Raw genomic sequence first — 13,818 nt, forward strand, 5'->3', positions numbered from 1 at the left:
CCATCCATATCCGAATATTGTTTCCGTATAAGACATGGTATATGGTGGATCCTGCCGAGATTTAGTCAACTATTATTAGGTATGTGGTATCCATAACCCTGACACTCATATGCGTGATATATCAAAGAAAAAAAACAGCTAATAAAATTACCTGTGGTTATTTGCAACGCACAAAACCCCCTATGATTTTGTACAGTTCAGATTATAATACCTGAGGTTTTATGAATTTACTCAAAATAATATTAACCGTGTATACTTTCCACAATCAGAATGATCTCACCCCATCCTGATAGAAATACAAGTTGGACGTTAATACCTAGGGTTTTGTTTTTTTATTAATTTGTTTTGTACAAGAATATTTGTATAACCTTAACATTTGGTTATGTACATCCAATTGTAGATGTTGAGGCTAGATTTCTATCCATTATTTTAAAAAGATATCGTTTTATTTTCTCATCTTTAGTTGATTTACTTATTTACTTGAATACAACTCATGCCATCCATCGACAACCCACGAGGCTCAATACTATTATCCACTATAGCACTTTCGGCCTATTCACAAGTTTATATTGGTGTGATGAGTGGACAAGTTCAACACATATAATATATAACAACTTATGAGGCGAAAGGAGATGCTAACATGAATTGCCGGTGTTACTTAATTGCCTTCCTTTCTAGATCAAGCAAGAAATGATCAATTCAAAAACAAATGATGCATCTCTTCCAGTCAAAATGGTCACATCCTGACAGTAGGCAGTGATAGAAAAAAAAACGATTAATGGAACCAAGAAGTGAAAGCACGATATGGGATTTTAATATCACGTCTTTGCAAAACATATATAAAGGCCTAATAAAGTATTCAAACATGTAGCACATAGTCTTGGTTCTTGGAATATCACAGAAGCAAGCAAGCAAAAGACGACTGAACTTATATGCAACGAAAGACATGATTCTTCACGTCCTAGCTCCAAAGAAGATCAGTAAACATGTCTCTGTGCTTTCGAAGTCAACTGGAATCAAAGGAGGAAGACGGAAGAGAGCGATCTTTTGGACGGAATGTGCCCCTTTGACGTTTCATACGTCCTTAGATTGAAAAAGTGAACGTTGCTCATCCTCATCCCCGTCCTCGTCCTCATCATCCTCGTCCTCGTCCTCGTCCTCGTCCTCGTCCTCGTCCTCGTCCTCGTCCTCAAGCTCAAACCCAACCATGTTATCGGATTCAATATGAAATTGATCCTCATCATTGTCTTCGTATTCGATATGAATCTGAGCAGAAGACATTCCACTACCAACAAAGAAGTCAACCACGTTCACCAGGGGATCATCCTCCCAGCATTTGACTTCAACACTCGTAAGGTGCTCACATGTAAACGATCTTTCTTCAAGATCACCGATGAATACTTCTGTTGTTTTCCAATTATCCTACAGAAAGGAAAACAGGTAAGCTATATCCTCTAATGGCATGTGCACTCGTGCAAAAGCTTTCACATATGCATGATACATTTCAAATTGTTTTACCTCTGCGAGTATCAGGGTCAGTTTCTCCAATCTTGGTGAGTTCTGAAGGAAGACAATTAGTGCATAGAAGTTTGCATTCAGACACCATTTGCCCAGAGTCAAGCCGACAAGATTGAAGAACTTTGGACACCATTGCAAATTGTTTTCAATTGTCAACTGCACAAGACTGGAGTGATTATGTGGCTACATAAATGCAATGACATATTATAGATAAAATTTCACAAAACTTGCCAAAGAAAAACTTGAGAGCATGAACATTATGTGACAAGTATTCTGGTTGCACTACAGGTACAATATAGCTTCAACATAATGGATAGTAAAAGACCACAAGGAAAGAAGAAAGATATTATGACTGCCAAAAACCAAATTAAACATTGCCATACTTGTTTGGTCCCAAGTAAAGTCTATAGAGCATGTGTGAATTATTTATCAGGCTTTTTTCCATGCAAGTTGGGTACTCCTTCTGTCCCATTATAAGTGCAGCCATAAGTTTCCGTACCCAAATTTGACCATTCGTCTTATTTGATAAAATTATGAAAAAATTTTAAAAATTAAGTCATGCATAAAGTACTATTCATATTTTATCATCTAATAACAATAAAAATACTAATCATAAAAATATTTCAAATAAGACAAATGGTCAAAATTGGGCACTGAAACCCACAACTGCGCTTATAATGGGACGGAGGGAGTAGCTAACTAGCTAAGCCAGTCGACACACAATAGGCAAATGTATCAGGAGGTAGCAGCAGGAGTAAGACACTGAAAAATTGCTGAAGCATTTTTTCCATTCATTTGTTGACTTTGAATGTCTCATAATTTTGAAATATATGTGTAGTATTCCTCTCAGGAAAGAAATATATATGCAGTAATGTCAATTGAAGTTAAACCATTACTCAGATTTTGGACATGATGCATTTTCAGTTTCCAACCCAAATATTGCAGCCACACAAAACACATGTCAATCATCAAACAGCAAATACTCCAGTTCCATTCTGAAATCGAACTGCCAACTAAGATGCTTTAGGTCAAGTGATCAACATGTTGTTTTATATAGAAACGAAACAGAGTACATGAACTATATTAGATGAGTGGTTGATATAACATCAGTTATCCTATTGATATGTCATGATTTCACGACATAAGATTTAGTTAGCAACAGTTAGTTTTGCAGGGGACAGGTAAACAATGTCATGTAATTGTGAAGTATCAAGAAGAGACACTTCACCTTTTCGCATTGACACCTAAGTCAAGATGCATAAGACAAGGTGGAATATGTAAGATCAGTAAGCATACCTTTTTCCCCTGATAACTGAAAATCAAATCTTTAACGTGAGAAAAGCTCCAGAGATAGTGGCGGAGATCATTAGCATCGAAATCGCTGGTTTCCACACAATAAAGTACCACTGATGCGCTCACTAGTGATGCCACGTCCTTCAGTACAGGCTTGCCGCCAATAGTATTGCGCAGGCCCAAAGTAGTAACTGTCGGAGTAGAAATAGATATCCTGTACTCATAGCAGAATTTAGTAGTATCGAAGGTCAAAACCTTCAGTGTGTTGGAGGAGATCTCGTCATCCGCAACGATGCAACCATCTAAGTCGAAACGTTCCAATGCTGGACAGCCCATCTGGAGTTGCTTGAAGAAACCTTGGTCCATGAAAACATTGTCGAAGGCAATTCTTCTCAGGTAGATTGAACTGAACACCGAGGGATCGAGCTCCAATGGTTTGAGCAGCATGACAACCTCCAGAAACCAGGCGTTCTTCTGCAAACCGTAGGAAATCCACCTGTTCGCGTCTGCCGATCCATGGCCGTCTTCGTCTGGTATGCAGCATCTGCAGAAGAACGTCTCTATTGAGGCGGTGGGATCGCGTCGCTCCAGCAGCCGGTTGACGAAGCTGTTGAACACCACCATCTTGGCCTTCTCTCCCTCGACGTCGATGATCCTGTCCGGGATGAGATCGCAGATGTCGGCGTGGACGCGGGGCACGGAGCGCCAGAGGTCGCGCCAGCGCCGCGAGAGCACGCACGTCCGCACGGCCTGGCGAGAGTCCAGGAACGACATGATGCGGTGGAGGACCCCCTCGGGGAGGCCGCTGAGCCAGTCCCTGCCCGAGTCTTGCGCGGGGTCCATGGCCGGACCTTTCTTGCCAGGCGGCTCTTCCATGGCCACCGACGCGCTGAGCACCCGCTCAGACGCCTTTCGTCGAACAGGTGGCGCGCGTGGAAGCTGCAAAGAGGGGAAAACCAAGAAACCAAGCAAGCAGCAGATCAACCGTCAGCAAGATTCGACAACGCCGCAGCTCTGGCGATCGAGGAGAGAATAGAGATCAGATGCAAGAAACGATGATTGGAAGAAAGGAAGAAGCAAACCTCGATTGGTTTGGGCTGTGAAGAGGAAGAAGACGAACAATCTCTGTGTATTTGCGGCGCTGAAATAAAAAGCGGGGATGCCTCCTCGTTTCCCACCCCCCCCCCCCCCCAACTAATTATTTCCCATCAGAGCACAATAGACATACTCCCTCCGTCCCATAATACATAATATAAAGGATTTTGAGTTTTTCTTACAACGTTTAACCACTCATCTTATTTAGATTTTTTTTGCACTTACTTTATTATCTACTGTACTTTAAGCACAACTTTTTGTTTTTTACATTTGCAAAAAAAAATTGAATAAGACGAGTGGTCAAACGTTACAAGCAAAAACCTAAAATTCCTTATATTGTGGAACGGAGGGAGTAGAACGCAGCTTGATCCACTTCGTCCGAAAGTAACTAAGTTTCATATTACTCCCACCATCCTTAAGAGCTAGAACTTTTTCATATTTTAGTTTTTTCAAATGAATTGTTCCTATTCGTAGTTTATATACATCTAAAACTTAAATAGAGAGGTAACTTGAATGTTTGATCAGAACCCGACGAGCCAACTTAATACTTATCGGTTGTATATGTGCATACACTTCATTTTTGTTACATGTAAGATGAGTTAATTTCTCTTTATTCTTGGTGACAAAAGTAATAAATGTAACTTACGTGGAAAGAGGGAGTATATAAGTTCATATTATAAATCATTTTGACTTTTTTCCCATTAAACTTCTTTAAATTTAATCAAATTTATATAAAATATATAGCAACATTTATAACACAATTATTTTCGTTCAATATATTTTGATGTTATGTTTGTTTTACGTTGAAAATATTGCTATGTTTTATTTAAGGTTAGTCAAACTTGAAAAAGTTTAACTTAGAAAAAAAAAACTTATAATATAAATTGAACGAAGTATATAGATAAAGTAGTTATATGCCGTAGGGATTCCTAAGGTAGCCAATCCACGAGTTTTCTTGTGCCGGCAAGGGCCCAAGTTTTTTGCTTTCTCTGTGATCTTGGATAGTAGGCTAGGCGTCGAGAGCTCTCTGTGTTGGAAGGTCCTTTGATTCCATTCTTTCCAATTCTCCCAGGAGACCAGTAGCATTAAGGTGTGAATTGCTTGCTTTGGCACTCCTCTTATGTTTCCGGTTGCCTCTCACCATTCATGTACTATCGTGGCCAGTTCCCATTAGGTAGGGCTCAACATGTTATATGACATTCAAACAGCCAATTCCCTCCAGATTCTTCTTGTATATCCGCAACCCACGAGGAGATGCAGGGCTGTCTCTTGAGCCAGACGGCTACCCTTGGCTTGCTAGCCTATATGAAGTCTAGACTCTGTTTTTGATCATCAGCTAGGCAAAGGTCTTACACTTCCTAGGCGCCTAGGGCTTCTAGATCAGCACATTAAAGTTTGAAGTTGTTGTGCCTAGGAGTTGAGCCTTGTAGCCTGTAGGCCAATGAAGCTGTGTACTCTACATGATTTTGTCCTAGCTCCTCGTTATCTATGAGGTTTATACTTTGGATGACACTCAAGACATTAACGAGCTAGTCTATTAGTTTCGTTGTCCAGGCTATTTCAGCCGGCAGGTTAAGGTTGAGTAGCCATTGATCTGATTGAATAGCCTGCTGCAATGTTCTATTTTTTTCTAGAGGTCGAGAAGACCAACGGTGCTAGGTCTTTAAGCCTCACCCCCTGGAGCCAGGCAGACTCCCAGAATTTAGCTTTGGCGCCACTCCCTATTGTTAATGTTGTGGCCGTAGTGAACAAGAGTTTGTCTGTATTGCCGCATGGCGTTTCCGACCCTACCTCTTGTTATTCTTTGGATGACAATCAAATGGTTGCTATCGTCACTCGCCTATTACTTATTATAAACAAAGTCCCTTCTCTTTTAAATAGAAACTAAAAAATTAATCTAAATATTAAATTCATAAAATTTATAAAATTACATGAAAAAAAAAACTTTGATAAAGTAAATAAACTAAAACGGTATATAACAAAGAAGTTGAAGATAAAATGAACTAACAATCTATTATATTATTAAAGGAATAGAAAAAGGAGCCTCCACGTTCGCTCTCATGGCCTAGAAATTCTCACATTAATCGGATAAAAAGAAAAAGTAGAGTCCATATAGAAATACAATTTAGAAAATAGCTGAAATTCGGAATTAAAAAATAAGGAATATTAGAAGAGGAGACTAGAGTCCAAGTGTATAGAGTCCATGGAGAAATACAATTGGGAAATAACTGAAATTCGGAATTAAAAATAAGGAATATTAGAAGTAGAGTATAGAGTCCATATGGAAATACAATTAGGAAATAATAGAAATTTGGAATTAAAAATAAGGAATATTAGAAGTAGAGTATAGAGTCCATATAGAAATACAATTAAGAAAAAATAGAAATTCGGAATTAAAAAATAAGGAATATTAGAAGTAGAGTATAGAGTCCATATAGGAATTTAAAACTAACTAATATTTGGAATAAACATAATAAAATTAAAAGTAGAGTTTAGAGTCCGTATAAAAATATAATTTACAAATAAATAAAATTCGAAATTAAGAAAAACATGGGAAGAAGAGTTTAAAGTAAATATAGGAATATAATTTAGAAATTACTGAAATTCAAAATAAAAAATTAAAGAATATTGAAAGATGAGTTTAGAGTCCACATATAAATACAATTAGAAATAATAAAAATTCAGAAATAAAAATAAATAATATTGGAAGAAGAGTATAGAGTCTATATAGAAATACAATTTATAGAAAATTCGGAATTAAAAAAAATATTAAAAGACGAGTCTAGAGTCCATATATGAATATATATAATTTACAAATAACTAAAATTTGATATTAAAAATAATTAATAACTAACACGTATATAAAATACAATATGAATATTACACATTAGTAGTTTTGTAAAGTTATTGCAAAAAATTATGTTGTCATTTTAATATATTTGAATAATATAATGAGAAAATATATATGCTTTTATATGAGAAAATATAATGATGCTAGCCGCGCAATCTGCTCGGGCCACCATGCTAGTTTTTAATATTTAAGATGACTGAAAATTTACAAATTTCTAGGCATTCGAAAAATCTAGCAAATACCTATATAAAAATCTCAAAGTGGTAGCATCAACTGAAAGGATTTGGTAAACGTGGATGAATTTCCAAAAGAGTTTGTAAATGATAAGGGCATTCCACCTCGCTCTCACCGACCACTTCATCAAAGTCAATCACAGAGGCGAAAATAGTTTCCTTTTATATTAAAAAAAAACTAAATTGACGAACTCATCAACTATACGACAACGCAAACAAGAATGCATCCACTGCACCTGCACGATGCCATTCCCATCGACGCCGGCGCGGTGGCGGCCGGCAGAGGGACCGCCGTGCTGAGGCTATGCGGGCACGGAAGAAACCTTGCCGTGCATGTTCTACGGATACCTCACCGGCGACGGCAAGTCGGCAACCGGCCAACGACGAGGTCCTCTCCGGCGACCTCGACTCGACGGCGCACGCTCTGGCCAACGACCAGGGCGGCGTCATCCTCTGGACGCAGCTCGCCGGCGGGCTGGCCCGGCCGGCGCCTCTTGGCGGACATGAGCTGGAAGAACAGCACGCTGTGTTGCCGCCGCGGTTCATGCCGCTCCCGGCCGACCTGGCTGCAGGCGGCGGAGATCCTGAGCAGGCTCGCCGGCGAGGACCTCGCGAAGGTGGAGTGCACCTGCACGGAGCTGCGTGACGTCGTCGCCGGCCGAAGGCGGCGGTGGTGTAGGAATTCCCGACATAGATGGATGCATCGCTAATTTAGGATCATACTAATGTTCGCTTATAAATTTCTGCCCTGTTTTTTTTTTCATCTTATGATGCTATGAAATACTCCCTCCGTTTCATCTCATGATTTTTTTTTCAATAGTTTTACTAAAAATGTGGCAACCTCAACACAAATTGTTGGATTTCGTCGCCATCAAGATTAATTCGTTGATCGTGATTGTTGCACATTATTCTTGGCAAAGCCAATTAAGTGAGCAGTTTGTGTGGTGGGGTGCTGTGATCTGTACTTGCTCACGTCGTGATGGGAAAAAAATTAATGGACATAAGAATGTTTTTGTAAAATGAAAACGAAATTGAAGAGACTGAACAAAAAATAGTTGATGAATGGAAAGAAATTCTGTTGTACAAGGGATAAATAGGTCCTTGGTTGAACAACTGCTAATGTAATCAGAGATTAGGAGTGGAATGAAAACTAGCAAAGTTATTGGATGCCATTACTACAGACCAGCAAAAATGCAAAATAAGACCTCGGAACTCTACTGTAGCCAGTGAATGTAGCAGAAAGCGAGTTGATTCTTCAATGGGATGACAAACAAATGCAAAAGATCCTTTGGCATTTCATCTCTCCTCATACCGAACAAATGCAGGTAACTCATCCTCTTCCTCGTATTGGCCCCAGTGTTTGATATGAAACTGAACAGAGGCCATGCCATTACTAGCAAAGAAATCTTGCACACTGATGACCTGGGGATCATCCTCCAAGCATTTGACTTCAACAATCTTAAGGTGCTCGCATGTAAATGATCTTTCCATAAGCTCGCTAACGATCCTTGGAGATTTTTTCCAAATGCACCGTAGCACGAAAAACAGTAAGTTATTTCCCAATGCACAACCTCTTGAGCAAATAGAAACAATCGAGTAGGATCTGTATTACATTTGAGGAAAGCAATTACCTTTGCAAGATTCAGAGTTAACTTCTCTAGTCTCGCTGAGTTCTGAAGGAAGACAATTAGTGCATAGAAGTTTGCATCCAGGCACCACTGACCAAGAGTCAGGTTGACAACATTGATGAATTCTGGGCACCATTGCAAATTGTTTTCGAACGTCAGCTGCAAAAACACCACTTCCTCAATCACAAAACTTATCAACTAAATTGAGAGCTTCAAGATAATGGATGGCAAAAGATCACAGTAGAAAATGAACTGATGTCAACAAAAGACCAAAATAAACAATGTTCTACTTGTTTGTTTTCACCAAGAGTCTCTCGAGCACATGCAACTCACTGTCAGGATGGTTTCCATGGAAGTCCAAAACCAGTAAAAAAAACAACACAAATATATCATCAGGAAGCAGTAGGACATTCAACAATTCCCCAGAAGAATTTTCTGTTTGTATGTTGTCTTTTAATGACTCCTAACATTAAAATTATGCTAGCATAATGTCTGTGTGTTGTAACACCCAACACATTACACATCCCAACCAAGTATACTGTCTAAAATGTAAAATGCAATATACAATTAATCCTGAAATATAAAGATTACATGAAAGATTGGACAATCGAAAATGACAGCCTATACAAATCAATATTTTTCTTTCACTATCTTACAAATAGCATGCACATGTATTTGCAGCCATAAAAAATCTGGCCTTGGGGCAGGTGTAGGACATACAATCACCAATAACCCTCTCTTTCAAAAAGTACAACTAAAGTAAAATAGTCTGTCAGATATTGGACAAAATGCATTCAGTTGGCAACCCTGATATTGCATCTAGACTAGAACATGTAAAGTCCTACATGAGAAATGATCATGTTTCATTTTTAGATCAAACTTCGAACTAAGAAACTTCAGGGCTAGTTGAATAATGCACAAATGACCGGAGTACATGAACTAGATTGCATCAAGTGTTGATAACATCCATCATATTATCAATACATCATGGTTTCACAACATATGAATTAGCTATGCGATGTTAGTTTTACAGGTTCAGGCTACTAAACCATTGCAATTATGAAATGACGAGAAGAAAAGCTTAAGTTTCAATTTTTTCATATTGATACCTAAATCAAGGTGGATGGATACACTAAGTAATACAAATAACCATACCTCTGTACCCTCATAATTCAACTCCAAGTTTGTAACACCAGAAAGGCTCCAGAGACACTGGCGGAGATCATTAGCATCAAAACCATAACTGAATGTATAAAATTTAACTGATACTGATGTGGTCGTTAGTAATGCCATGTCCTTTAGCATAGGTGTGGAATTCTCAGGACTAGACAAGGTGAGAGAAGTAACACTTGGAATAGAAATATATGCCTTGTTCGCCTTGGAGAATTCAGTGTCGTCGATTGTCAAAACCTTCAGTGACTGGGAGAAGATCTCCTCATCCGCAATAGTGCAATCATGTAAGAAGAGTTCTTCCAATTCTGGACAGCCGGCGTCAAGTTGCTTGAAGAAACCTTGGTGTAAAGAAACACAGGAGAACCCAATTTTTCTCAGGTAGCATGAAGTGAACACCGAGTGATCGAGCTCCAATGGAAAGGAGAACACGACAACCTCCATAACCCTGGCCTGCTTTTGCAAAGCATGGCTAATCCACCTGTTGGCATCTACATTGGAATCCTTGTATTCATTGTACCCGTCTGATATTTTGTACTTGAGCCAGAATTTGTCCATCATGGTGGCAGGATCGCGGAGCTCCAACATCCGGTTAACGAACCTCTTGAACGCCACCTCGTCGTTGTAGTCCTCATCGTCCCCTTGGTAATCAATGAAATCAAACTCATTGAAGTCGGCGTTGATGCAGGGCACGGTGCGCCAGAGATCGCTCCACCGCCGGGACAGCACGCACGTCTGCACGGCCTGGCGCGCGTTCAGGAAGGACATGATGTGGTGGAGGATTTCGTCGGGGAGGCCGCTGATCCAGTCCATGCCGGCAGCGCGCGTCGGGGCCTTGACCCTCCTGCGCCTGCGCCTCCCAGGACGACCCTCCATGGCGGCCGATCACGCAGTGGCGTTTCGTCGAACAGGTGGTGCGCGTGGAAACTGCACAAGAGCAGAAGACCAAAAGAAGCCATATGAATCAACAGCGCAAGTAAGCAAGAATTGAGATCGCAGTGCAAGGAAGGAGTCGCGAGCAGAATCTGCCGGTGAAGAACTCGCCGCCGACCTCCAATGGCGCTCACGTCGCCGGCGTCGCGCCTCGACTTTCCAGAGCACCACGGAATGGGAGGCGGCGTCCTTCGCAGTCTGCCCCACGGAATGGGCTGGGCCATGTTGCGCGGCCCAAGATGTAGAACTACATAGTTTTTTTTTTGGCCAAGACAATATTATATCACCCACTATTATCGTTCGACAAAATCCAAGAAAAGTAATTTTGCTTATACTAATATCATGTTTGACAACAATTATGACATCATGCGTGGAGGCAACGATCAATAAGGTAACGAAATCACAATGTAGTTTTTATCTTTGTTCGATATAATACCGATTTTTTTTATATCTAAACACACGCAGCCCAATAATTACATATGTGAGCACGCATTGTTTGGAATTCTAATTCTAACCAACCTTCGCACAAGTACTTGACCACTGTCAATATCGGGTTGACCAAGAGGACCTAACGAAGTATATGGGGGGTTTTGCAGCCGGTCTTGTTTCTAGCATTAACGTGCGAGCAGCCCAATAGTATTAATCCTCTTCTTTTTCTTCAGCTAAGAGCAGGTACAATAGCAGGCTATTAGCTAGCTATAAACATATTTTAATGAGATAAACGATGAGAGAGAAAAGCAGTGAGCTACAGATTTATAGTCAGCTGTAGCATGGACTTCAAGACACAATGTGTGTATTACAGGTGTGACCATATATTAATAGTATAATAAGCAATTACTCCCTCCGTATTTTAATATATGACACCGTTGATTTTTTAACCAACGTTTGACCATTCGTTTTATTCAAAATTTTTGTGCAAATATGAAAATATTTATGTTATGCTTAAAGAACATTTGACGATGAATCAAGCCATAATAAAAGAAATGATAATTACATAAATTTTTTGAATAAGGCGAATGGTCAAACGTTAAACAAAAAGTCAACAGCGTCATACATTAAAATATGGAGGTAGTATTATATGAATTGGCTATTAGATTGGCTATACATGAATTGGAGCTAGTAGTGGGCTATACTATTGAACTTGCTCTAATAGCAATAGTTTTGGTATCATAGCTCACATTGTAGCATATGTATTTCTTACATTATTTTTTTAAAAAAGAAAACATATATATGTTTTCTTTTTTTAAAAAATAATGTATATGTTTTCTTTTTAAAAAAAATAATGTAAGAAATACATATGCTACAATGAGTTGTAAAATAAAAACAACACAATTAAACCATGCATGCTCCCGTAATGATGCATTTAACCAATTGGTGATGTGGGTTCTTGCGCTAACGTTCTTAATTCAGCGGCCCATTAGTCTGTTGGTCAAGTGGTTCAATGGAAGCACCGTGCTTCATGTGAGCATCTTGCCTATACATCTAAATGTGGTTGTTGCGTGCTTATTTTTGTAATTACTGGATTGCATGTGCTTACATCTAAAAAATTCGGTATAATACATCATACATGATGAGATGGAACAAAACGTGACCGAAATTAATGGTTTTAAAATGTTTTCCATACCATTAAATTTGTAAAATGAATTTCTGACTGGCATATTTAGTTACTTATTGAACTCGAAATTAAGAATTAGTGGGTTGTTGTAAGTTGTAACTAAGCATCAGCACCTAAGAGTTTATAGTTCGAAAATAACAAAAGTGTATTTAGAATATGAATTTTCTCAATTTCATATTATAAGTCATTTTAATTTTTTTCCTAATCAAACTTAAATACTTATTTAAGGTTGACTAAGTTTATAGAAAAATATAATAACATTTTCAACATATTATCAAAATATATTTGATGCTAGATTTAATGAAACTAATTTTGTGTTTTAGATGTTAAATTTTTCTATAAATTTTATTAAACTAAAATAAATTTGATTAGAAAAAAAACAAAACTACTTATAATATGAAATAGAGGAAGTATGATCTTATGAAAACACTTTGCCAAAAGATGAATTTTTTTTCAACGGTTTTTGCTAGAAATTCGGCAACACAATTTGTGTTGGATTTCCTCACCATTTCCAACACAATTTGCCGTCAAGATTCATTCAGGGGAGTAGTTTATAAACGGCAAGAAAATCTGTTCTACAAGGAAGAGATCTGGAGTTGTTTTGTTGTAGAACTTCTCTAGCACATGGTGAGATTATTCCACTACAATGTTAACCAATCTATTTTAGTACTGTAGCAAAATAAAAAATAATTCACTTAGGGCCTGTTCACTTTGATGAAAAAAAAACCTTACCAAATTTTGGCAACTTGCCAAAATTTTGGCAGGATTTCTTATATAGTTAACAAAATTTGACAGCAAACTAAATGTAGCCACTTTTTTGGCAACTTTACCAAAATTTGGTAAGGTTGAAAATAACATCAAAGTGAACAGGCCCTTAGATTACTACAACATTTATACAGTGAATTAAAAAAACTCATATATTTCAGATATAAGTTTAGAACTCATATGCATGATATATCAAAGACAAAAAGTTAATGGTGTGGTATTATGAAATTACATGTGGTTATGTGCAACGTGCAAAAATCCCACAATTTGGACCATAATAATAGCTGAGGTTTTTATGAATTTACTCAAAATAATATTAATTGTATATACTTTCCACAATTAGAATGATCTCAGTTTATCCTGATAGAAATACTACAAGTTGGACGTTAATACCTGGGGTTTTGTTTTTTTATTAATGTGTTTTGTACATGAAATCTAAGTATTCATATAACCTTAACCTTGGGTTATGTGTATCCAATTGTGGATATAGAGACCAGATTTCTATCCATTATCTTAGAAAGATATTGTTTTATTTCCTCATCTCTAGTTGATTACTTATTTACTTGAACACAAGTCGTGCCATCCATCGACAACCCACGAGGCTCAATACTATTATCCACTATAGCTTTGTCGTCCATTTCTGTTCTATTTTCACCTCCATTTTTAGCCTATTCACAAGTTTATATTGGCGTGATGAGTGATAAAGTTTAACACACA

The 13,818-nt window shown here is 38.2% G+C and overlaps 1 protein-coding gene across 1 annotated transcript; it reads right to left on the bottom strand.

Moving 5' to 3' along the window:
- Window positions 1–792: 792 nt before the first annotated feature.
- LOC4348018 (uncharacterized) lies at window positions 793–10,683 on the bottom strand. Its single transcript, XM_066304875.1, is given in 7 exon segments — window positions 793–1,422; window positions 1,519–1,674; window positions 2,815–3,651; window positions 3,654–3,750; window positions 7,365–7,696; window positions 8,622–8,777; window positions 9,774–10,683. Coding segments are annotated over 7 exon segments (2,817 nt in total). The 5' UTR covers window positions 10,665–10,683; the 3' UTR covers window positions 793–1,074.
- Window positions 10,684–13,818: the final 3,135 nt, after the last annotated feature.

The sequence above is a fragment of the Oryza sativa genome, chromosome 10, assembly GCF_034140825.1.
Source record: "Oryza sativa Japonica Group chromosome 10, ASM3414082v1".
Lineage (NCBI taxonomy): Eukaryota > Viridiplantae > Streptophyta > Magnoliopsida > Poales > Poaceae > Oryza > Oryza sativa.